The 26,606-nt window shown below is 46.6% G+C and overlaps 1 protein-coding gene across 1 annotated transcript in view; it reads left to right on the top strand.

Moving 5' to 3' along the window:
* The first annotated feature begins 7,547 nt into the window (after nucleotides 1-7,547).
* LOC120020152 (collagen alpha-1(II) chain-like) overlaps nucleotides 7,548-26,606 on the top strand; it is an 82,984-nt gene continuing 63,925 nt past the window's right edge. Inside the window, exons 1-2 of the mRNA XM_038963630.1 lie at nucleotides 7,548-7,638; nucleotides 23,272-23,753. Of these exons, the coding sequence (XP_038819558.1) occupies nucleotides 7,548-7,638; nucleotides 23,272-23,753 (573 nt within the window). The remainder of the gene's footprint in view (nucleotides 7,639-23,271; nucleotides 23,754-26,606) is intronic.

Below are 26,606 nucleotides of genomic sequence, written 5' to 3'. Positions count from 1 at the left end.
GTTTGGCAACGAGTATGAAGCGAGGGCCAGCCAACGAGAGCATACAGGTCGCAGTGGTGGGTAGCATATCGGGCTTTGGTGATAAAACGGATGGCACAGTGATAGACTGCATCCAGTTTGCTGAGTAGAGTGTTGGAGGCTATTTTGTAAATGACATCGCTGAAGTTAAGGATCGGTAGGATAGTCAGTTTTACAGGGGTATGTTTGGCGGCATGAGTAAAGGATGCTTTGTTGCGAAATAGGAAGCCGATTCTAGATTTAATTTTGGATTGGAGATGCTTAATGTGAGTCTGGAAGGAGAGTTTACAGTCTAACCAGACACCTAGGTATTTGTAGTTGTCCACATATTCTAAGTCAGAACCGTCCAGAGTAGTGATACTAGTCGGGCGGGAGGATGCAGGCAGCAATCGGTTGAAGACCATGCACTTAGTTTTACTAGCATTTAAAAGCAGTTGGAGGCCACGGAAGGAGTGTTGAATGTTTGTTAGCACAGTGTCCAAAGAAGGGAAATATGTATACAGAATGGTGTCATCTGCATAGAGGTGGATCAGAGAATCACCAGCAGCAAGAGCAACATCATTGATAGAATTAGTGCTACAGGAAGCAAATTTCTGTTTGAAAAAGCTAGCCTTAGCTTTCCTAACTGACTGAGTTGGTTCCTGACTTCCCTGAAAGTTGCATATCGCGGGGGCTATTCGATGCTAATGAAGAACGCCACAGGATGTTTTTGTGCTGGTCAAGGGCAGTCAAGTCTGGGGTGAAACGAGGGCTATATCTGTTCTTAGTTCTACGTTTTTTGAATGGGGCATGCTTATTTAAGATGGAGAGGAAAGAGCTTTTGAAGAGCAACCAGGCATCCAATACTGACGGGATGAAGTCAATATCCTTCCAGGATACCCGGGCCAGGTCGATTAGAAAGGCTTGCTTGCTGAAGTGTTTTAGGGAGCGTTTCACAGTGATGAGGGGTGGTCGTTTGACCGCAAACCAAGTACGCACGCAGGCAATGAGGCAGTGATCACTGAGATCGTTCTCCTCAGCACACTTGCCCTCTGGTCTGGAGTCAGACAGACTGTCAGACTGACTGGAAGTCTGGCGGTAGGACTGGCTGTAGGGCTTGTTGTAGACTGGCTGTAGGATGGGCTGTAGGATTGGCTGTAGGACTGGTTGTAGGACTGGCTGTAGGACTGGCTGTAGAACTGGCTGTAGGACTGGCTGTAGGACTGGTTGGAGGACTGGCTGTAGGACTGGCTGTAGGACTGGCTGTAGGACTGGTTGGAGGACTGGCTGTAGGACTGGCTGTGGGACTGGCTGTAGGACTCGTTGTAGGGCTGGCTGTAGGACTGGTTGTAGGACTGGTTGGAGGACTGGCTATAGGACTGGCTGTAAGACTGGCTGTAGGACTGGCTGTAGGACTGGCTGTAGGACTGGTTGGAGGACTGGCTGTAGGACTGGCTGTGTCTTTCGGGATTGTGTTGTTTTTCCTCCTCACCTCTGTATGCTACCTAGTCCTCCTCTTCCTCACCTCTCTATGCTACCTAGTCCTCCTCTTCCTCACCTCTCTCTGCTCCCTAGTCCTCCTCTTCCTCACCTCTCTATGCTACCTAGTCTTCCTCTTCCTCACCTCTCTATGCTCCCTAGCCCTCCTCTTCCTCATCGCTTTCTGCTCCCTAGTCCTCCTCTTCCTCACCTCTCTATGCTCCCTAGTCCTCCTCTTCCTCACCTCTCTATGCTCCCTAGTCCTCCTCTTCCTCACCTCTCTATGCTCCCTAGTCCTCCTCTTCCTCATCTCTCTCTGCTACTCATCTTCTTTGAGGACTATCTGCGGGATCTGGGGCTCTTCTGGCTCATCTGCTGGCTGTGTTGGTTGTTGCTCTTCAGGTTCTGCTCCCCTTCCACCGTTTTTTGCTCTGTTGCTATGGGCTTGTAGACAGCTGAAGTAGGTGTGCCCATGACCATTGCAGAGTGTGCACTTGCTTTCAAACGTGTACTCTTCAGCCTGCACCGAACTCATCACATCTCCACCACTTGACAGTCTTGAAAACATTCACCTAGTGGTCTGTGGCATTACAGACAATCCTTTACCTGGTTGTCCATGGTGTTACAGACAATCCTTTACCTGGTTGTCCATGGTGTTACAGACAGTCCTTTACCTGGTTGTCCATGGTGTAACAGACAGTCCTTTACCTGGTTGTCCGTGGCATTACAGACAGTCCTTTACCTGGTTGTCCATGGTGTTACAGACAGTCCTTTACCTGGTTGTCCGTGGTGTAACAGACAGTCCTTTACCTGGTTGTCCGTGGTGTAACAGACAGTCCTTTACCTGGTTGTCTATGGTGTTACAGACAGTCCTTTACCTGGTTGTCCGTGGTGTAACAGACAGTTCTTCACCTGGTTGTCTGTGGCGTTACAGACAATCCTTTACCTGGTTGTCCGTGAGGTTACAGACAGTCCTTTACCTGGTTGTCCGTGAGGTTACAGACATAGCAGTGGGCGGTTTGGCCTTGGTTGAAGAAGCCGCTGTTTGGTCCCAGCATGATGTTGTTGGGGATCTCTACAGCTTCACCATCGGTTCTTCTCTTGCTCCGGACTTTGTACCTCCTTAGGCCTTTTCATATCCTATTGTTGTCTACTGGTTTCATGGCAGGCTGAAGGAGAGTGCAGACGTGTTGCAGACACAGCTCTATGTCACGGTCAGAGACTCTTAGTGTCTGGAACATGACCGTTATAGTCTTCTCATCCACATTGAATGGGGATTGGGAGCCATGATGGAAAATTTGCTCAGTTGGGATAAGGGAGGAGGGTCATTGCACCTAGACCGCGTCTGGGCACGGTGTTCATTAGTTGAGTTCAAGTGAATCAATCATTGACCATCCCTTTGAGGTCATTATTGCAACGCATAAGAAAGGATTATTGACCCTTCTGCAGGTCTTCACTGTCCTTTTACACTGTGTCTCCGTTCTCCTGAGGAGCGGCAGAAGCAAACCAGGCAACAGAAGAAAAGACATTTGAGATCTACTTCCAGCTGAAGTGATGGTCAATCATCAAATCATAGAAAACCCATCTTCATTATTAGTGACAAAATAATGTAATTTGAGACGTCAACAATTCTTCCATTAACCTTTATTTGAGTGGATGAAGAAAAATAAACGGGTCCAAAGTGTAAAAAAAAAAATAATAATTGAGAGCATCAAATATGTCATGTTTGACTAGCCCACAGTCAGTCCACCTCCTCTTCTCCCTCCATCTCCTGGAGCAACACCTTCCTGTGAGATTCCTAAGACAGTCTGTGTGTGTGTCGCACCCCAGCCTCCGGTTCCTTTCCTCTTCATGTCCCAGTTCCCAGGCCCGGGGCTACTCCCCTCTTTGACCCCACCACTCCCACACGGTTCACTGCTTACTCCCCACAATTCCTCACAGGTCCTTGATCTCAGGTCCCATTCCCTTCAGGTCCAGGCTTTAGATGACCTCCCAGGTTTAGGGGAGGACGACCTATCCTCCCAGGCTTTATAGAGATGACCCAACCTCCCAGGCTTTATAGAGACGACCCAACCTCCCAGGCTTTATAGAGACAACCTATCCTCCCAAGCTTTATAGAGACGACCCAACCTCCCCGGCTTATAGAGACGACCCAACCTCCCAGGTTTATAGAGACGACACAACCTCCCAGGTTTATAGAGATGACCCAACCTCCCAGCTTTATAGAGACGACCCAACCTCCCAGGCTTTATAGAGACGACCCAACCTCCCAGGTTTATAGAGACGACCCAACCTCCCAGCTTTATAGAGACGACCCAACCTCCCAGGCTTTATAGAGACGACCCAACCTCCCCGGCTTATAGAGACGACCCAACCTCCCAGGTTTATAGAGACGACCCAACCTCCCAGCTTTATAGAGACGACCCAACCTCCCAGCTTTATAGAGACGACCCAACCTCCCAGGTTTATAGAGACGACCCAACCTCCCAGCTTTATAGAGACGACCCAACCTCCCAGGTTTATAGAGACGACCCAACCTCCCAGCTTTATAGAGACGACCCAACCTCCCAGCTTTATAGAGACGACCCAACCTCCCAGGTTTATAGAGACGACCCAACCTCCCAGGTTTATAGAGACGACCCAACCTCCCAGGCTTTATAGAGACAACCCAACCTCCCAGCTTTATAGAGACGACCGATTCTCCCAGGTTTATAGAGACGACCCAACCTCCCAGGCTTTATAGAGACAACCCAACCTCCCAGCTTTAAAGAGACGACCGATTCTCCCAGGTTTATAGAGACGACCCAACCTCCCAGGCTTTATAGAGACGACCCGACCTCCCAGGATTTAAAGAGACGACCTATCCTCCCAGGTTTATAGAGACAACCCAACCTCCCAGGCTTTATAGAGACGACCGATTCTCCCAGGTTTAAAGAGACGACCTATCCTCCCAGGTTTTATAGAGACAACCCAACCTCCCAGGCTTTATAGAGATGACCTATCCTCCCAGGTTTATAGAGACAACCCAACCTCCCAGGCTTTATAGAGACGACCGATTCTCCCAGGTTTAAAGAAACGACCTATCCTCCCAGGTTTTATAGAGACAACCCAACCTCCCAGGCTTTATAGAGATGACCTATCCTCCCAGGTTTATAGTGACGACCTATCCTCCCAGGCTTTATAGAGACACCCAGCCTCCCAGGCTTTATAGAGGACACCCAGCCTCCCAGTTGTTATAGAGGACACCCAACCTCCCAGGTGTTATAGAGGACACCCAGCCTCCCAGGTGTTATAGAGGACACCCAGCCTCCCAGGTGTTATAGAGGACACCCAGCCTTCCAGGTGTTATAGGGGACATCCAGCCTCCCAGGTGTTATAGAGGACACCCAGCCTCCCAGGTGTTATAGAGGACAGCCAGCCTTCCAGGTGTTATAGAGGACACCCAGCCTCCCAGGTGTTATAGAGGACACCCAGCCTCCCAGGTGTTATAGAGGACACCCAGCCTCCCAGGTGTTATAGAGGACACCCAGCCTCCCAGGTGTTATAAAGGACACCCAGCCTCCCAGGTGTTATAGAGGACACCCAGCCTCCCAGGTGTTATAGAGGACACCCAGCCTCCCAGGTGTTATAGAGGACACCCAGCCTCCCAGGTGTTATAGAGGACACCCAGCCTCCCAGGTGTTATAGAGGACACCCAGCCTTCCAGGTGTTATAGAGTGATCACCCAGCCTTCCAGGTGTTATAGAGGACACCCAGCCTCCCAGGTGTTATAGAGGACACCCAGCCTTCCAGGTGTTATAGAGGACACCCACCCTCCCATGTGTTATAGAGGACACCCAGCCTTCCAGGTGTTATAGAGGCCACCTAGCCTGCCAGGTGTTATAGAGGATACCCAGCCTCCCAGGTGTTATAGAGGACACCCAGCCTCTCGGGTGTTATAGAGGACACCCCGCCTCCCAGGTGTTATAGAGGACACCCAGCCTCCCAGGTGTTATAGAGGACACCCAGCCTCCCAGGTGTTATAGAGGACACCCAGCCTCCCAGGTGTTATAGAGGCCACCCAGCCTCCCAGGTGTTATAGAGGACACCCAGCCTCCCAGGTGTTATAGAGGACACCCAGCCTCCCAGGTGTTATAGAGGACACCCAGCCTCCCAGGTGTTATAGAGGACACCCAGCCTCCCAGGTGTTATAGAGGACACCCAGCCTCCCAGGTGTTATAGAGGACACCCAGCCTCCCAGGTGTTATAGAGGACACCCAGCCTTCCAGGTGTTATAGAGGACACCCAGCCTCCCAGGTGTTATAGAGGACACCCACTCTAAGGAAGGAGATGTATAGCGCTGCATGAGGAAAAATGTGGGCACACCAGATACCGAATGGTTTTCTGATCCGTGCCCCTACCTTTTATTATAGGTATTTGTGACCAACAGATGCATATCTGTATTCCCAGTCATGTGAAATCCATAGATTAGGGCCTAATTAATTCATTTAAATTGACAGATTTCCTTAAATGAACTGTAACTCAGTAAAATCTTAATTGTTGTGCTTCTATTTTTGTTCAGTATAAGTCACAAGCTGCTAATGACATTAATTAAGTTGAATTGATTAAACTAATAAATATAAAGTAATCTATTCCAAGCCTGATGGGTATTACAGGTGACACATGCCAAATGTTCCACTATGAGCAGGGGCGGATTAACCATCTGTCAATTCTGGCAAATGCCAGATGGGTTGGATAATTTTTCTACTTGGGTGGGCTGGTCGAATTTGACACAGAATTTTTTTTTTAAATCAAAATCAAAACGGTGTCTGCCCTGCCCATGTGCCTTTGCCCTCACTGGGGCCTGCTGCTGTGATGAGCAAGCCACTCTCCTCTACCGCCAATGCCTCGAGAGAAAAAATACATATGTTCTGATCGTATAAAATTTAAAAATGCAATTTTGAAAAACACAGCTTTGGAAGCTTGGTCCTCTTGTCCAAAGAGAGGAGGGTCTCAGCTTTCTGTAGGTATAATGTTCAACTCTCAATATTCAGCTCAATAGCAACTATTTTACAACTGAGATATTTTATATAACTTTGAGATACGGAGGGGCACATGTGAACCTGCCATAGGCATATAGGTGTCATGGCTAGTAGACTACAAGTGCAACGTTTTTTAAGTACATTACATTTACTGTTGGATGAATACATGACTACTATATTTAGAGTCAGCGATCTAGTTAATGTGTTTTGAGTTTCCACTTCCTCGGGTGTTGAACCCCAAATTAATTGGCGGTTTGCACAGTGATGAGGGCTAGTGTTGATGAAATGCCGGGGCCGAATTCTTGTCCCAGTCCTCCGCTGATTATGAGAATGGTCAGATTTAGAGGCATTTATGTTGTTTACTGCTCATAACAACTCAAGGTCCTGAAATTATTTTTTATCAATTACACCCCCACTAGGACGCACTTTTGTGGCGAACTAACCCTCAGATAAAATATGTATTGGAATAAGATCAAATGGAGAAAATAACAGCAATGGACAGGAAAGCATGTAAAAGTATCCTATTGATGGCAAAAAAAATCCATACATTCTGTGTAATTGCACTAGGCTCTCACTGAAGACAAGTCTGTATAGCGCCTGGTATAGCAGAACGGTGAGAGGGGGAAGGTAGCCCAGACAAGTTGGAAAGAAAAAAAGTTTCACTTTTTGGGTAACCCTTTTCAGTAGCACATGGAAGAAGGAGGGGTCTGAGCTGGGTGGAAGAATAGAACTTCAGGACAGACAGAATGGGTGGGAAACGGGGCTCAGATTTCAGCTTGACAGGGGGTAAGGGGCCGGACTGATATTTGGGAATATACAAAGATTCATTGAAGGCAACGGACACATAAAACTGCAGTGCCTGATCTGACGCGGGTCGGTACTACGTTTCTGGAGGGGTCTGGATTGGGTTTTTATTTCTGGAAGGTGGTTGAATGTATGGTTCGGCTCTGTAACTGGGAACACACACACACAAAAAGAGAGAGAAGTCCACTCCTTTCGTCCTTTCTTTTTCTTCTCCCCCAAAAGGCCCTGCATGTCTAACATTTAGACATGTTTAGCTTTGTGGATTCGAGGACTGTACTGCTACTTGTAGCAACCCAAGTCATTCTATTAGCCGTTGTCAAATGTCAGGACGAAGACCGTAAGTGGCAGTTTTTTTTCTCCCAAAAAATATTTATTAGAAAAAAAGTTTATGAAAATATTTGAAATGCTAAATTAACTGAAACAGAAGATCAAATTATACTTTTGAGAACTTTTATACTGGAGGGGGGGGGGGGGGGGGGGGGGAGTTTTGTATATCACTGGCAATAAGTCACATATATTTGGGATACACTGTGAATATGATATGTATTTTATATTTAATTGTTGGACATCGTTTTTCTGCTTGAGCGATTGTATTCACCATTACACAAAGGATATGCGCGATTATACCCTGCCGTCCCTTACCACTAGGTTACCCTGCCGTCCCTTAACCACTAGGTGCCCTCGGTCCATTACCACTAGGTTCCCCTGCCTACCTCTTAACCACTAGGTTACCCTGCCGTCCCTTAACCACATACCTACCACTGCCCTGCCGCCCTTAACCACTAGGCTACCCTGCCACCCCTAACCACTAGCTACCCTGCCGCCCCTTACCACTAGGTTACCTGCCACTCTTAAACCACTAGGCTACCCTGCCATCCCTTAACCACTAGGTTACCCTGCCGTCCCTTAACGACTAGGTTACCCTGCCATCCCTTAACCACTAGGTTACCCTGCCACCTCTTAACCACTAGGTTACCCTGCCGCCCCTTAACCACTAGGCTACCCTGCCACCTCTTAACCACTAGGTTACCCTGCCGCCCCTTAACCACTAGGTTACCCTGCCATCCCTTAACCACTAGTTTACCCTGCCACCTCTTAACCACTAGGTTACCCTGCCGTCCCTTAACCACTAGGTTACCCTGCCATCCCTTAACCACTAGGCTACCCTGCCACCCCTTAACCACTAGGTTACCCTGCCGCCTCTTAACCACTAGGTTACCCTGCCGTCCCTTAACCACTAGGTTACCCTGCCATCCCTTAACCACTAGGCTACCCTGCCACCCCTTAACCACTAGGTTACCCTGCCGCCTCTTAACCACTAGGCTAACCCTGCCCCTCTTAACCATAGGTTACCCTGCCATCCCTTACCACTCTAGGTTACCCTGCCATCCCTTAACCCACTAGGTTACCCTGCCACCCCTTAACCACTAGGTTACCCTGCCGCCCCTTAACCACTAGGCTACCCTGCCACCTCTTAACCACTAGGTTACCCTGCCGCCCCTTAACCACTAGGTTACCCTGCCACCCCTTAACCACTAGGTTACCCTGCCACCCCTTAACCACTAGGCTACCCTGCCACCCCTTAACCACTAGGCTACCCTGCCACCCCTTAACCACTAGGTTACCCTGCCACCTCTTAACCACTAGGTTACCCTGCTGCCTCTTAACCACTAGGTTACCCTGCCGCCTCTTAACCACTAGGCTACCCTGCCACCCCTTAACCACTAGGTTACCCTGCCGTCCCTTAACCACTAGGCTACCCTGCCGTCCCTTAACCACTAGGTTACCCTGCCATCCCTTAACCACTAGCCTACCCTGCCACCTCTTAACCACTAGGCTACCCTGCTGCCTCTTAACCGCTAGGTTACCCTGCTGCCTCTTAACCGCTAGGCTACCCTGCTGCCTCTTAACAACTAGGCTACCCTGCTGCCTCTTAACCGCTAGGCTACCCTGCCGCCCCTTAACCACTAGGCTACCCTGCCACCCCTTAACCACTAGGCTACCCTGCCACCCCTTAACCACTAGGTTACCCTGCCACCTCTTAACCACTAGGTTACCCTGCCGCCCCTTAACCACTAGGCTACCCTGCCACCCCTTAGCCACTAGGCTACCCTGCCGCCTCTTAAACACTAGGTTACCCTGCCGCCCCTTAACCACTAGGTTACCCTGCCACCTCTTAACCACTAGGTTACCTTGCCACCTCTTAACCACTAGGTTACCCTGCCGCCCCTTAACCACTAGGTTACCCTGCCGCCCCTTAACCACTAGGCTACCCTGCCGCCCCTTAACCACTAGGTTACCCTGCCGCCCCTTAACCACTAGGTTACCCTGCCGCCTCTTAACCACTAGGTTACCCTGCCACCCCTTAACCACTAGGTTACCCTGCCGCCCCTTAACCACTAGGTTACCCTGCTGCCTCTTAACCACTAGGTTACCCTGCCGCCCCTTAACCACTAGGTTACCCTGCCGCCCCTTAACCACTAGGTTACCCTGCCGCCCCTTAACCACTAGGCTACCCTGCCACCCCTTAGCCACTAGGCTACCCTGCCGCCTCTTAAACACTAGGTTACCCTGCCGCCCCTTAACCACTAGGTTACCCTGCCGCCCCTTAACCACTAGTCTACCCTGCCACCTCTTAACCACTAGGCTACCCTGCCGCCCCTTAACCACTAGGTTACCCCTGCCGCCGTTCCCCACTAGTTACCCTGCCGCCCCTTAACCACTAGGTTACCCTGCCACCTCTTAACCCTAGGTTACCCGCCACCTCTTAACCACTAGCCTACCCTGCCGCCCTTAACCCTAGGTTACCCTGCCACCTCTTAACCACTAGCCTACCCTTTCACCCCTTAACCACTAGGCTACCCTGCCACCCCTTAACCACTAGCCTACCCTGCCGCCCCTTAACCACTAGGTTACCCTGCCGCCTCTTAACCACTAGGTTACCCTGCACCCCTTAACCACTAGGTTACCCTGCCGCCCCTTAACCACTAGGTTACCCTGCCACCTCTTAACCACTAGGTTACCCTGCCACCTCTAACCACTAGCCTACCCTGCCGCCCCTTAACCACTGGTACCCTGCACCTCTTAACCACTAGCCTACCCTGCCACCCCTAAACCCCTTGGCTACCCTGCCACCCTTAACCACTAGGTTACTCTGCTCTGCCGCCCTTAACCACTAGGCTACACCCTGCCACCTCTTAACCACTAGGCTACCCTGCCTCCCTTAACCACTGGGTTCCCTGCCGCCCCTTAACCACTAGGTTACCCTGCCGCCCCTTAACCACTAGGTTACCCTGCCACCTCTTAACCACTAGGTTACCCTGCCACCTCTTAACCGCTAGCCTACCCTGCCGCCCCTTAACCACTAGGTTACCCTGCCACCTCTTAACCACTAGCCTACCCTGCCACCCCTTAACCACTAGGCTACCCTGCCACCCCTTAACCACTAGCCTACCCTGCCGCCCCTTAACCACTAGGTTACCCTGCCGCCTCTTAACCACTAGGTTACCCTGCCACCTCTTAACCACTAGGTTACCCTGCCGCCCCTTAACCACTAGGTTACCCTGCCACCTCTTAACCACTAGGTTACCCTGCCACCTCTTAACCACTAGCCTACCCTGCCGCCCCTTAACCACTAGGTTACCCTGCCACCTCTTAACCACTAGCCTACCCTGCCACCCCTTAACCACTTGGCTACCCTGCCACCCCTTAACCACTAGGTTACTCTGCCGCCCCTTAACCACTAGGCTACCCTGCCACCTCTTAACCACTAGGTTACCCTGCCGCCCCTTAACCACTAGCCTACCCTGCCGCCCCTTAACCACTAGGTTCCCGCACCTTCTTAACCACTAGGTACCCTGCCACCTCTTAACACCCTAGCTACCCTGCCACCTCTTAACCACTTAGCCACTCCCGGCCGCCCCTTAACCACTAGGTTACCCTGCCGCCTCTTAACCACTAGGTTACCCTGCCGCCTCTTAACCACTAGGCTACCCTGCCACCTCTTAACCACTAGGCTACCCTGCCGCCTCTTAACCCCTAGGTTACCCTGCCGCCCCTTAACCACTAGGTTACCCTGCCACCTCTTAACCACTAGGTTACCCTGCCGCCCCTTAACCACTAGGCTACCCTGCCGCCTTTAACACTATTTACCCTGCTGCCTCTTAACCACTAGGTTACCCTGCCACCCCTTAACCACTAGGTTACCCTGCCGCCTCTTAACCACTAGGTTACCCTGCTGCCTCTTAACCACTAGGTTACCCTGCCACCCCTTAACCACTAGGTTACCCTGCTGCCTCTTAACCACTAGGTTACCCTGCCGCCTCTTAACCACTAGGTTACCCTGCCACCCCTTAACCACTAGGTTACCCTGCTGCCTCTTAACCACTAGGTTACCCTGCCACCCCTTAACCACTAGGTTACCCTGCTGCCTCTTAACCACTAGGTTATCCTGCCACCCCTTAACCACTAGGTTACCCTGCCGCCTCTTAACCACTAGGTTACCCTGCCACCTCTTAACCACTAGCCTACCCTGCCACCCCTTAACCACTAGCCTACCCTGCCGCCCCTTAACCACTAGGTTACCCTGCCGTCCCTTAACCACTAGTTACCCTGCACCCCTTAACACTAGGCTATACCCTGCCACCTCTTAACCACTAGGTTACCCTGCCACCTCTTAACCACTAGGTTACCCTGCCGCCCCTTAACCACTAGGTTACCCTGCCACCTCTTAACCACTAGGTTACCCTGCCGTCCCTTAACCACTAGTCTACCCTGCCGCCTCTTAACCACTAGTCTACCCTGCCGCCCCTTAACCACTAGGTTACCCTGCCACCTCTTAACCACTAGGTTACCCTGCCGTCCCTTAACCACTAGGTTACCCTGCCGTCCCTTAACCACTAGGTTACCTACATACCCAAGGTCTTGCCAACCAGAACATTTTTTTCTTTTTTCGAATCATATAAAAGAACATTAGCTTCTTGAAGACAACCTCTAACCGCTCATGATCAGAACATCTCTCATCAGAAACCCATTCACCCAGTCAACCTCTAACCGCTCATGATCAGAACATCTCTCATCAGAAACCCATTCACCCAGTCAACCTCTAACCGCTCATGATCAGAACATCTCTCATCAGAAACCCATTCACCCAGTCAACCTCTAACCGCTCATGATCAGAACATCTCTCATCAGAAACCCATTCATCCAGTCAACCTGAAGAAAATAGATTCATAACCATCTACCGCCAAGACAATTATGCACAAACAGAGACTTAAACAGCACCGAAGCCTGGCCTGGAGCTATGACTGCGGCTGAGGCCGTGATGTTGACTGGTGTTTAACACAGATTACAATCATCACAGCATCTCTCTAGGCTAACAACACTGATTTACTATACCGTGATTGGCTGTGGGTTGAACTGTCGGTTTCCTGACAGCCATTGATTTACATTACGGCTTCACAGTTTCTCATACACACACACACACACACACACACACACACACACACACACACCACACACACACACACACACCCACCACACACACAAACACACAACCACACACACACACACACCACCACGCAACACACACCACACCACACCCACACACACCCAAACACACAAACACAACACACACACACACACACACACCACACACACACACACACACACACACACACACACACACACACACACACACACACACACACACACACACACACACACACACACACACACACACACACGCACACCGGCCTCTTCTTCTTCTCACACATCTGCTAAACAACCTTTGAATCAAAGCCTAAGCCAGACCACATACACAGCATAATGGAAAGTACCCATGGCAGCATTGAGCTGCTCTCTGCTCTGCTCCCCAAATCAAGCAAATGAGACTAGCAGCTCCTCCAAACCAGAGAATTCTCTCTATATATCTATCCAGACCAATAGGAAAAACTAAGAGTGATGCATTTTTCACAGTCTTAGAGAAAGAGAGAGAGAGAGAGACAGAGAGAGAGAGAAAGAGAGAGAGAGATAGAGAGACAGAGAGAGAGAGAAAGGGAGAGAGAGATGGAGAGAGAGAGAGACAGAGACAGAGAGAGAGAGAAAGGGAGAGAGAGAGAGAGAGGATAGAGAGAGAAGAGAGACAGAGAGAGAGAGAGAGGAGAGAGAAGAGGAGAGAACAGAGAGAGACAGAGAGAGAGAAGGGAGAGAGAGAGACAGAGAGACAGAGACAGAGAGAGAGAGAGAGAAAGGGAGAGAGAGAGAAAGAGAGACAGAGACAGAGAGAGAGACAGAGAGACAGAGACAGAGAGAGAGAGAGAAAGGGAGAGAGAGAGAGAGAGAGAGAGAGAGAGAATGGAATGGAAAATGTGTTCCGCTATAAAACTCACCTTATCGCCTTTGTCTCCTCTGTCTCCACGTGGTCCCTGTTCTCCTGGGGGGCCCTGAGGAGGGAGGAGAGACTAGTGAGTATTCAGGTACATCTGAACACTAGATGTACGTCCAAAGTACCACCCTATTCCCCATATAGTGCACTACTTTTGACCAAGACCTCAAAAGTAGTGCAGTATATAGCGGAATATAATGCCATTTTGAACGCACTGCACACACATAATACAGGACGCTATTAAAGATGATAAAAAACGGCGGGGACATGTTCAAATGGTTTCCATACCAAAGGGCCTCCAGGTCCTCTTGGTCCTACGACCTGAGAAAGAGGAAACAGAAGAAGAACTAGTCACATTGTAGTCAGTCGTGAGGTTTTTTTCTACGTTCAATCCAGGTTTTTTTTATTTAATCTTTATATAACCAGGTAGGCCAGTTGAGAACAAGTTCTCATTTACAACTGCGACCTGGCCAAGATAAAGCAAAGCAGTGTGACACAAACAACAACACAGAGTTACACATGGGATAAACAAGTGTACAGTCAATAACACAATAGAAAAAAGAAAGTCTTTATACAGTGTGTGTGTGATTGACGTTAGAAGGTCCACCTAGCACTTATAATGACTTTAAAACCAGACACAGGAAGCCCCCCCCCCAAAAAATGATGTTAATTTTCTCATATTCTTTTGAATTGGACACGTGAAATATAAATCTGAACTTTCTATCCCCTCGATGTGCTGAAAACAATATTTTTAATATTGTTAACGAGTTTAAGGATAGCTGTCAAAAAGTTTATTTCCCCTAATAGTATACCGTTGCTAATCACATACATTTCAAGGGCAGGCATAATAAACGACAGCAAACAATGTCCTGTTATTTCCTGGATGAGAATGAAAGAGAGAAGTAGAGAAAGAAGGGAGAGAGATAGATAAAGAGAGAGAGAGAAGTAGAGAAAGAAAGGGAGAGAGATAGATAAAGAGAGAGAGAGAAGTAGAGAAAGAAAGGGAGAGAGATAGATAAAGAGAGAGAGAGAAGTAGAGAAAGAAAGGGAGAGAGATAGATAAAGAGAGAGAGAGAAATAGAGAAAGAAAGGGAGAGAGATAGATAAAGAGAGAGAGAGAAATGAGAAGAAAGAGGGAGAGAATAGATAAAGAGAGAGAGAGAAGTAGAGAAAGAAAGGGAGAGAGATAGATAAAGAGAGAGAGAGAAGTAGAGAAAGAAGGGAGAGAGATAGATAAAGAAAGAGAGAAGTAGAGAAAGAAAGGGAGAGAGATAGATAAAGAGAGAGAGAGAAGTAGAGAAAGAAAGGGAGAGAGATAGATAAAGAGAGAGAGAAGTAGAGAAAGAAGGGAGAGAGATAGATAAAGAGAGAGAGAAGTAGAGAAAGAAAGGGAGAGAGATAGATAAAGAGAGAGAGAGAAGTAGAGAAAGAAAGGGAGAGAGATAGATAAAGAGAGAGAAGTAGAGAAAGAAAGGGAGAGAGATAGATAAAGAGAGAGAGAGTAGAGAAAGAAGGGAGAGATAGATAAAGAAAGAGAAAGTAGAGAAAGAAAGGGAGAGAGATAGATAAAGAGAGAGAGAGAAGTAGAGAAAGAAGGGAGAGAGATAGATAAAGAAAGAGAGAAGTAGAGAAAGAAAGGAGAGAGATAGAGATAGAGAGAGAGAAAGTAGAAAGAAGGGAAGAGGATTAGATAAAGAGAGAGGAAGTAGAGAAAGAAAGGGAGAGAGATAGATAAAGAGAGAGAGAGGAGTAGAGAAAGAAAGGGAGAGAGATAGATAAAGAGAGAGAAGTAGAGAAAGAAAGGGAGAGAGATAGATAAAGAGAGAGAGAGGAGGGTAGAGTAGAATAAAGTATTTACATGTGCGTAGCAGACAGTGGGGATCAACTCAGCTCCCTCCTCACTTTCTCTCTCTCTCTCTCTCTCCCTCCTCTCTCTCTCTCTCTCTCTCTCTCTCTCTCTCTCTCTCTCTCTCTCTCTTTCTCTCTCCCTCCGCTCTCTATGTCTCTCTCTCTCTCACTCTCCCTCTCTCTCTCCCCCGCCCTCTCTCTCTCCCTCCGCTCTCTATGTCTCTCTCTCTCTCTCTTTCTCTCTTTCTCTGTCTGCAGCTTTATACAGTAGGGATCTGATACTACTGCTGAGAGGGAATGAAGGTGTCGTTGTGTTTGGCTGTCTGCCTTCTGAGTGGACTAACCCTAACCCAAGCCAGCTCTAATAAAATGAAATAAAGCCAGGCAAAATTAACTGAAATATGGGTTAAATGTGTAGTAATCCTAACCAGACCTGACCAGGAAATATGACTCAAATGTAGGCCAAACCTAACCTGGCCCAATGGATTGAAAAGTGGGCTTGGTCTACCCACAACTAACAAACTGGGCTAACCCTATTCAGGTCTGGCTAATGTTATCATCTTGTCACCCTTTTATGTGCTAATTTGTTAAAGCATTTTGAGCTGCGTGAAAGGTGCTGAACAAATCAAGTGTATTGTTGTCATGGTAATGAACGACCTTAACAGCCTTCCACGACCTCTGTTCCCGTGTCATTACCAGGACAATCCGCTTCACAGCAGGGAGAATGATGCAACCACCAGTAGTTAATACTACACTGTCATAGTGCCTTAATAAGTGGCCTTAAGTTCAATGTTAGTGCCTTTACAAACGATACTTAACACAGCAATACCCATCACCGTGTCACCATGTTCTGTTGCTCATTGTGCCTCTACAAAAGACACACAAAAATGCTCTGTGTTTGATTCAAAATAGTGATAATCAAATGTAGGCCTAGTGTTTCCTCGACCATGTTATAGGTGAGGCAAGCCCCTCTGCCTGGAAATGCAACAAGGGACAGAAACACTACTGTAGACCAGCCAGAGGTGGCAAAGATATGAAGACCGTTATCCAGATAGAGGTGTAATGTGGACCGTTAGCGTTTACTCACATCTGTGATATCTCCTGGTTCCCCTTTCTGACCCTGTTGGGAAAGAAAGACAGGAAGCAACAACATGAGTGATTCTTTAGGAATAGAGAATAGAATAGAGAGATGACCTGCATTCACCCTGATTTGATTTCTATAACTGTCTACCCCGTCTATAAAGAAACAATGATATGAACGGCAGGCAAGTCGATCCTCCGGAAGACAAACAGAGAAACGACACCAACAACAAAGTGAGACGTAACATTACAAAATGATTCCTAGACCTACTTGCTTCACTCCAAACTGAAGATCCTTTTAACTAGACCTACTTGCTTCACTCCAAACTGAAGATCCTTTTAACTAGACCTACTTGCTTCACTCCAAACTGAAGATCCTTTTAACTAGACCTACTTGCTTCACTCCAAACTGAAGATCCTTTTAACTAGACCTACTTGCTTCACTCCAAACTGAAGATCATTTTAACTAGACCTACTTGCTTCACTCCAAACTGAAGATCCTTTTAACTAGACCTACTTGCTTCACTCCAAACTGAAGATCCTTTTAACTAGACCTACTTGCTTCACTCCAAACTGAAGATCCTTTTAACAATATCACTTATCACTGCGCTGTGACGTAACTCTGGCAACCATAGTGAAACAGAGCAAACTTCAGTGTAGATTCCAGGCTAAGACCTTCTCATTAGAGACATAGATGTGGTATGTGCTGTATGAGGCTGGATAAGACATTGTTATTAACTGTCTGACTGCTGCTCACATCAAAGAATCACCTCAATCTGTCAAAACACAGAGTTTAGCTTTGGTATTAGTCCAGGTTCACAGCTAATTGAAGCCCTCACAGACAGACAGACAGACAGACAGACAGACAGACAGACAGACAGACAGACAGACAGACAGACAGACAGACAGACAGACAGACAGACAGACAGCAAAAACAGACACACAGACACACAAACACACAAACACACAAACACACAGATACACAAACACACAGACACACACAAACACAGACAGAAACACAGAGACACATACACACCCAACCCAACATTGTCTCACCTTAGCTCCGGGGGACCCTGTTGGTACGAAGGAAGAGAGCGATAAAAGGAGAGAGAGAGAGAGAGAGAGAGAGAGAGAGAGAGAGAGAGAGAGAGAGACAGAGAGGGAGAGAGAGAGCAGAGAGACGAGAGAGAGAGAGAGAGACAGGAGAGACAGAACAGAGACAGAGAGAGAGAGAGAGAGAGAGAGAGAGAGAGAGAGAGAGAGAGACAAAGAGAGAGAGAGAAGAGAGAGAGAGAGAGACGAGAGAGAGAGAGAGAGAGAGAGAAGAGAAGGAGAGAGAGAGAGCAGAGAGAGAGAGAGAGAGAGACAGAGAGAGACAGAGACAGAGACAGAGGAGAGAGAGAGAGCGAGAGAGAGAGAGAAGAGAGGAGAGAGGAGAGAGAGAGAGAACAGGTGACAGAGAGAGAGAGAGAGAAGAGAGAGAGAGTGAGAGAGAGAGAGAGAGAGCGACAGAGAGAGAGAGAGAGACAGAGAGAGAGAGAGAGAGAGAGAAGAGAGAAGAGAGAGAGAGAGAGAGAGAGACAGAGAGAGAGAGAGAGAGAGAGAGAGACAGAGAGAGAGAGAAGAAGACAGAGAGAGAGAGAGAGAGAGAGAGAGAGACAGAGAGACAGAGAGAGAGAGAGAGAGAGAGGAGAGAGAGAGAGAGAGAGATGGATGGATATTAAAATAATGGTGGTGAAATAACCTACTGGGTCTGTCATCCCTCACTGCTAGCCAGACAGACCTAATAACCTCAATTACTGTATTCTAAGAATGCATCCCAAAATGGCACCCTATTCCCTATATAGTGCACTACTGGGCCCTTATGGCTCTGGTCAAAAGTAGTGCACTATATAGAGAAGAGGGTGTCATTTGAGACACAGCCTAAAGCACCAGAATGGAAAAGCATTTGCAGACCACCACCCAAAATCATAGTGTAGATACCCCCCAAAAACCAAAGAACCCATGAGGATTTGGACAAAGTGTTGGTTGTAGCACCATCTCAGGAGGGGACAGAAGTAATGCAGGGGAGAGGGGTCATACAGAGCAGGAGATACAGTACTCAAATACGGTACTCAAATACAGTACTCAAAGTAAAGTACTCAAATACAGTACTCAAATACAGTACTCAAAGTAAAGTACTCGAATACAGTACTCAAATAGAGTACTCAAAGTAAAGTATTCAAATACAGTACTCAAATACAGTACTCAAAGTAGAGTACTCAAATACAGTACTCAAAGTAGAGTACTCAAATACAGTACTCAAATACAGTACTCAAATACAGTACTCAAAGTAAAGTACTCAAATACAGTACTCAAATACAGTACTCAAATACAGTGCTCAAAGTAAAGTATTCAAATACAGTACTCAAATACAGTACTCAAATACAGTACTCAAATACAGTACTCAAAGTAGAGTACTCAAATACAGTAGTCAAATACAGTAGTCAAATACAGTACTCAAAGTAAAGTACTCAAATACAGTACTCAAATACAGTACTCAAATACAGTACTCAAATACAGTACTCAAAGTAAAGTATTCAAATACAGTACTCAAATACAGTACTGTCGGAAAGGTAATAGATAACTTATTTGCCGTCTAGTTTGTTAATTAGTGTAATGACTTAAAGCACTGAATGTCATATTGTATCAAGTAAAACGGAATCAAAGCAGTATAGGTCATGTCCTGTATAAAACATGTGTAGAAAATACAAACGACACTTCTGCTTTCAAAGATACTCTTCGAACGTATTCGATGACAAACTTTTGATTGCTCAGTTCAGATCAAAAGAGCTGAGTTGACAAATCCCATATGGCTTTGGCAACATAGGAGTTCTATCTCACAACAGGCCCCTCATTGTTAGGATATTAACCCAGGATGTGAACCCTGACCGAGTCTCGGGACACAGCAGAATTAATGCTATTGTTTTAACACAGTGTAATACTGTATCACTGCTCTAATACCTCTCCACCTTCCATAGAACCTCTCTCCCTCTCTCTATTCTCTCTCTCTCTCTCTCTCTCTCTCTCTCTCTCTCTCTCTCTCTCTCTCTCTCTCTCTCTCTCTCTCTCTCTCTCTCTCTCTCCCTCTCTCTCTCTCTCTCTCTATTCTCTCTCTCTCCTTCTCTCCATTCTCTCTCTCTCCCTCTCTCTATTATCTCTCTCTATTCTCTCTCTCTCCCTCTCTCTATTCTCTCTCTCTATTATCTCTCTCTCCCTCTCTCTATTCTATCTCTATTCTCTCTCTCTCTCTCTCTCTCCCTCTCTCTATTCTCTCTCTCTCTCTCCCTCTCTCTATTCTCTCTCTATTATCTCTCTCTATTATCTCTCTCTCTCTCTCTCTCTCCCTCTCTCTATTCTCTCTATTCTCCCTCCCTCTCTATCTGTCTCTATTCTCTCTCTCTATTATCTCTCTCTCCCTCTCTCTATTCTCTCTCTCTATTCTCTCTCTCTCTCTCTCTCTCTCTCTCTATTCTCTCTCTCTCCCTCTCTCTATTCTCTCTCTCTATTCTCTCTCTTTTTCTCTATTCTCTCTCTTTTTCTATATTCTCTCTATTCTCTCTCTTTTTCTCTATTCTCTCTCTTTTTCTCTATTCTCTCTCTCTATTCTCTCTCTCTATTCTCTCTCTCTATTCTCTCTATTATCTCTCTATTCTCTCTATTCTCTCTCTTTTTCTCTGTTCTCTCTATTCTCTCTCTTTTTCTGTATTGTCCTCTATTTTCTCCTTTGCTGTCTCTCCTCTTTCTCTATTCTCTTCCAAATCACATTTGCTGTATTCTGCAGAGCAAAAGAGAGAGAGAGAGAGTCTGCAGCGGTAGTCAGTATGCTCGGCCATGTCTGTTAAAGTGAGGTAATGACTCCCACATGTGATCATCAAACTGGTGCTGGCTGGCTGGCTGGCTGGCTGGCTGGCTGGCTGACTGGCTGGATGGCTGGCTGGCTGACTGGTTGACTGGCTGGCTGGCTGGCTGCTGGCTGGCTGGATGTCTGGCTGACTGGCTGGAGCAATATCCAAGCAAGATGGGCCCAAGGTGAGCTGAACCAACTATGGAAAAATAACGGTGAAGCAGCATTTCTTTGAAATACATTAAACAGAAGTGTCATTCTGTTGTTTGTTGTTATTTGTTCTTCATTATTTGTTTTTTGGGAAAAGAACAGCATACACCAACATTATATAGGGCCAGCATTATATAGGGCCAACATAATATAGGGCCAGCATTATATAGGGCCAGCATTATATAGGGCCATCATTATATAGGGCCAGCATTATATAGGGCCAGCATTATATAGGGCCAACATAATATAGGGCCAGCATTATATAGGGCCATCATTATATAGGGCCAGCATTATATAGGGCCAACATAATATAGGGCCAGTATTATATAGGGCCAGCATTATATAGGGCCAGCATTATATAGGGCCAGCATTATATAGGGCCAACATAATATAGGGCCAGCATTATATAGGGCCAGCATTATATAGGGCCATCATATATAGGGCCAGCATTATATAGGCCAGCATTATATAGGGCCAACATAATATAGGGCCAGCATTATATAGGGCCAGCATTATATAGGGCCAGCATTATATAGGGCCAACATAATATAGGGCCAGCATTATATAGGGCCAGCATTATATAGGGCCATCATTATATAGGGCCAGCATTATATAGGGCCAACATAATATAGGGCCAGCATTATATAGGGCCAGCATTATATAGGGCCAACATAATATAGGGCCAGCATTATATAGGGCCATCATTATATAGGGCCAGCATTATATAGGGCCAGCATTATATAGAGCCAGAATTCTATAGGGACAACATAATATAGGGCCAGTATTATTTAGGGCCAGTATTATATAGGGCCAGCATTATATAGAGCCAGTATTATATAGGGCCAGCATTATATAGGGCCAACATTATATAGGGCCAGCATTATATAGGGCCAGAATTATATAGGGCCAGCATTATATAGGGCCAGCATTATATAGGGCCAACATTATATAGGGCCAGCATTATATAGGGCCAACATTATTTAGGGCCAGTATTATATAGGGCCAGCATTATATAGAGCCAGTATTATATAGGGCCAGCATTATATAGGGCCAACATTATATAGGGCCAGCATTATATAGGGCCAGAATTATATAGGGCCAGCATTATATAGGGCCAGCATTATATAGGGCCAGCATTATATAGGGCCAGCATTATATAGGGCCAGTAATATATAGGGCCAAAGCCACAGGTATCGGTAATGGTATAAGCCTAAGGCAATAGCCATCTTCTGATGATATGGCTTATTCCTTATGCTGTTTTTCTCCCAAAAGTAACATTATGAATTCCACAGACAGACAGTAATTTATTTATGTGTGATAAATAAATAAATTACGACCACTTGGGGGAGCTTCCCCGTCCCGCACGCAGATGGGGCAACACTCTCCGAATGGGATTCTCGGTTTGGGGCAGTCTTTATCTCCTCGCAGATTATTTCGTCACACAGGACAGTTCCCGTGTCGCACACACAAATACGACACGGCTCTGGTTTCCATACGTCCTTGTCACTATAGCTCTGTCCGTCCTGCATACAGCTGCCTAGGTCCTCTGTGAGTGAGTGTGTGTGTGTTTGTGTGTTTGTGTGTGTGGGTGTGGTTGTGTGTGTGTGTGTGTGTGTGTGTGTTTGTGTGTGTGGGTGTGGTTGTGTGTGTGTGTGTGTGTGTGTGTGTGTGTGTGTGTGTGGTTGTGAGTGTGTGACCAGACAGGTGTGCAGCACACCACAACACAAGAGGCCAGAGCAGGTGTGTGTGGTGGGAGGGAAGAGAGACAATAATGCATCATTAATCAATTAATCAATCAATTACCTAGGGATAAAACGTCAGTTAGTGGCTAGTCATTAGACAATAGGCTACAATACATTTAGCTGTAAACAACAAAAGTCCACATAAAAAATAATAATTTTGAAATACCAGACTGAGGCAGAACCACAACAAAGACAACCCAAATATCCAAAACTATTGAAACCTTTGTTTGTTTATAGAACCACCATGTTCCAGGTAAACTGTATGACCTGTCAACACATCAGCTGATTTAGAGGCACACAGATACACTGTGAGACCAGCACCAATCACCTGCAGGTCCATAATCAACCACTAGGCGTCAGCACCATCTCACAAAACAGTCTGTTTGGATTTTTTTTCTCTTCCAGAGCATCCTGAGATGTGTCTCCATCATTTTGGATCAGTGGACCATGTCGCAAGCCTGAACTTCTCCCTTCAAAATAGAGGAGCCATTTAAGGCAAATATAACAAACGGTAGCCTACATAGACTCAGATGCCCAAACACAGGCCTACTGCACATGTCTCATTCCCTTGTCTAAAAGCTGGGTTTGTTGTCTTTTGCCATAGGCAGGAATTACTTTCTCACCTGAAGCAGCGAGTGACACCATTTTCACATAGACTAGGCTACACGCAGTGTTCAAACAAGGTGTTTGAGCATTTAACAAAAAAAAAATATATATAATCTGGCAATCCAAGGGATCAATATCTCAAACCAGAAGTTATCATTCTATCAAACTGCACCATTAACTCAACGCCGTGACTGGAACCATCGAACCTCGCAGCTGAAAAGCGCCGGAAGTTAACGTTGGCAGCTCGAGATCAATCAGGCCATTCCATTAGGCGTCAAGTGGAACGTGGAAGGAGAGGAACGTGGAAGGAGAGGAACAAAGTGGAAGGAGAGGAACGTGGAAGGAGAGGAACAACGTGGAAGGAGAGGAACAACGTGGAAGGAGAGGAACAACGTGGAAGGAGAGGAACAACGTGGAAGGAGAGGAACAACGTGGAAGGAGAGGAACGTGGAAGGAGAGGAACAACGTGGAAGGAGAGGAACGACGTGGAAGGAGAGGAACGTGGAAGGAAAGGAACAACGTGGAAGGAGCGGAACAACGTGGAAGGAGAGGAACGTGGAAGGAGAGGAACGTGGAAGGAGAGGAACAACGTGGAAGGAGAGGAACAACGTGGAAGGAGAGGAACAACGTGGAAGGAGAGGAACAACGTGGAAGGAGAGGAACGTGGAAGGAGAGGAACGTGGAAGGAAGTCAGAGTAAGTACAGTAGCTACATTTAGAGGCCTGGGGCCTGGTCACGTCTAGGTAACCAACAAACCTCTGTAGGTCATGAATGAGGTCCTTTCTTAAAGGGACACAGCTACTGCCTTGTACAAACATAGGGTCCTTTTAAACCCCATCTGGAAGCCATGAAACGTCATAGAATGGAAAATGGACAGCTTTTATACAGAAACCTTTGGGACTATACTTGGTGGGGTGAATTAACATATCTCCTCAGTCACTTGGGTTGAATTAACATATCTCCTCAGTCACTTGGGTTAAATTAACATATCTCCTCAGTCAGGTGGGGTGAATTAACATATCTCCTCAGTCACTTGGGTTGAATTAACATATCTCCTCAGTCACTTGGGTTAAATTAACATATCTCCTCAGTCAGGTGGGGTGAATTAACATATCTATTCAGTCAGATGGGGTCAATTAACATATCCCATCAGTCACTTGGGTTAAATTAACATATCTCCTCAGTCACTTGGTTTAAATGAACATATCTCCATAGTCACTTGGGCGCCAATGTAAGACCTATTGAAGCACTGACTAAGCAACGTTAGCTATTTCTGTAGAAAAATATTTTCTGTTGGATTCTGTTGGATTCTGTTTCTGTTCTATTCTATCTTATCTGATGAATAGGACAAGTGGTGGTCAGAAAGTGGGATTCTGGTTCTTTATTGCAAACACAAGGATAGGCCTAATCTGTGCTGCAGTCTTCCTGAGTTGGCTACGGCCAACTCTTTCCTCTAGAAACAAAATGGAGGATGGAACATATTAAAGTGAAGGCAGGTGTGTGGGAGAGACGGATGTTGGAGTTAACTGTGGTTCCCAGCTGAATTTGTTGGAACTTGCCGGCGGAGTATCGAATCCCTTTTTTTCCCTCAGCTTCAACCTCTAGCCACAAGCCTTCCATGGCACGGCGATATAGAATATGTCTCAAATGGCTCCCTATTCCCTATTTAAGGCTCCCTATTCCCTACACCCTTAGAAAAAGGGTTCCTAAAGGGTTCTTTGATTGTGCCCACAGGAGAGCCCTTGTTGGAGAAAAGGTATAAGCCTTTTGTGTTCCATGTAGAACCCTCTTTCTACAGAGGGTTCTACATGGAACCCAAAAACGGTTCTACCTGCAACCAAAGGGTTCTTCAAAGGGTTCTCCTACGGGGACAGCTAAATAGCACTTTTTTCTCTAAGAGTGTATGGGCCCTGGTCAAAAGCAGTTCACTAAATAGGGAATAGGGTGCCATTTTTGGACACACAGATTGAATACCTTCTCACTCAGCTCGGCCCTCTCCACATAGGCCTATCCTTCCATGGCATAGTCAGAGAGGTAAAGGTAGTGGATTGACCTGCTCCATCTTGCAGTGACTTGATGCCAGCCAGGTACTTGGAGCTACTGCTCCCCTTTGAGCCTGCTAGTCTTGCGGCCTCTAGCCACTTTGGCCACTTTAGGACTTCTTAGCACATCCCAGTCAGAAATATTTCTCTCTCTCTCAGGAGAAGAACGACTTGCATTATATTCCAGGGGCCCCAGCCCACTCCGAAAGGGTAACCTGAGACTGTCTGCAATTTCATGTGTTTTATTTGGGAGGCCAGCACATTTTCCTTTTTTCTCTGCAATGTTTCTGTATTTTAAACCCCCCCACCCTAGCCTCTCTCATTGTCTTTGCTACTCTACTATTTATTGTGGATCCTTACTATGTCTCCACTGAGCTCTTATGCATAAAATAATGTGCCTTAGTAGATTTACAATAATAACCCCCCTGTCTCTTTTATAATATTTTTTTCCAGTAGTCCTCATACCAGATTATATTTATGTCTCCCTCTCCTCTGACTGTCGGTGCCTGGGGCTGGGTAAATCTAGGAACCAGATGGAAGCACTCAAATCATATGGATTGAACTTTATTCCTGGCTTCCGTCCACCAGTGTCTCTATAACGGCTACCTATCCTAGTCTCCTAAACTTTCCCCGTAAATAGGATACAATATTTAAAATAATCTATTCATTTTGTTCAATTTAAATGATTGATTGTCACGCCAAGTTTCAATATCGCTTCTTAAAATGTGTCCAATGGGTATAGGGAGGGATTTAAGTGGCATATAATCAGGATATCAGAATATTAGGGTCATGTGTGGCGGGTTATGATATGGTAAGGCGGGTTATTAAGATATTCATATAATAATTCCCAGGTTTCGGCACATAAATAGATTTTCGTTATGTTCCACCGTTCCACCGTTCCGACTCCAACACGCCTGGAATTGCCTCTGACAGGAATGGAATGTTAACTCTTTTCACACAAAGGCCTTTGAGGCTGACCACCTTTGCTTGGTCTCGTCGTTTGTTTTGGTCCCCACAGTCTGTCTCAAAATGAACGAAGTTGAGCTCTGTCAAAGCGCTCTCGGAATGTTTGCAAAAGTACCCACAGGTGTTCAGCCCAGCGGCAGCGCAACTTGTGAGAGGAGGGCGGGTGGAGGACAGCCGGGTAGCTGGGATAGCTTGCGGAGAGCTGCGGAATCCTATACCTTCCTAGAGTACTCCGATCTGTATGGCATATAGTAGAATTTCCGAGAATCTTCAACAGCACATCCTTCATTGGCTATATCAAATGACCTTACTGCACTTGGATCAACAATATGAAAACAGTCAGCAACTCAAGATCAAGTCCATCACTTTTACGCACATCATTGGAATTCCATTGATCTACGATAGTTGTAAATTGGTTATAACTTGTGGCATTCACAGCTTTGCAATCGAAAGTGCAATTTGAATATAAGCAATTAGGCTCACAAGACACCTTTCCCTTATCTATCCACGCACCTTTCCCTGGCTTTGTGGAATGGGAAA

This window comes from Salvelinus namaycush, chromosome 2 (genome assembly GCF_016432855.1).
Source record: "Salvelinus namaycush isolate Seneca chromosome 2, SaNama_1.0, whole genome shotgun sequence".
Lineage (NCBI taxonomy): Eukaryota > Metazoa > Chordata > Actinopteri > Salmoniformes > Salmonidae > Salvelinus > Salvelinus namaycush.
Note: the sequence above shows the minus strand (reverse complement) of the source record. Positions and strands in the feature narration are given on the sequence as shown.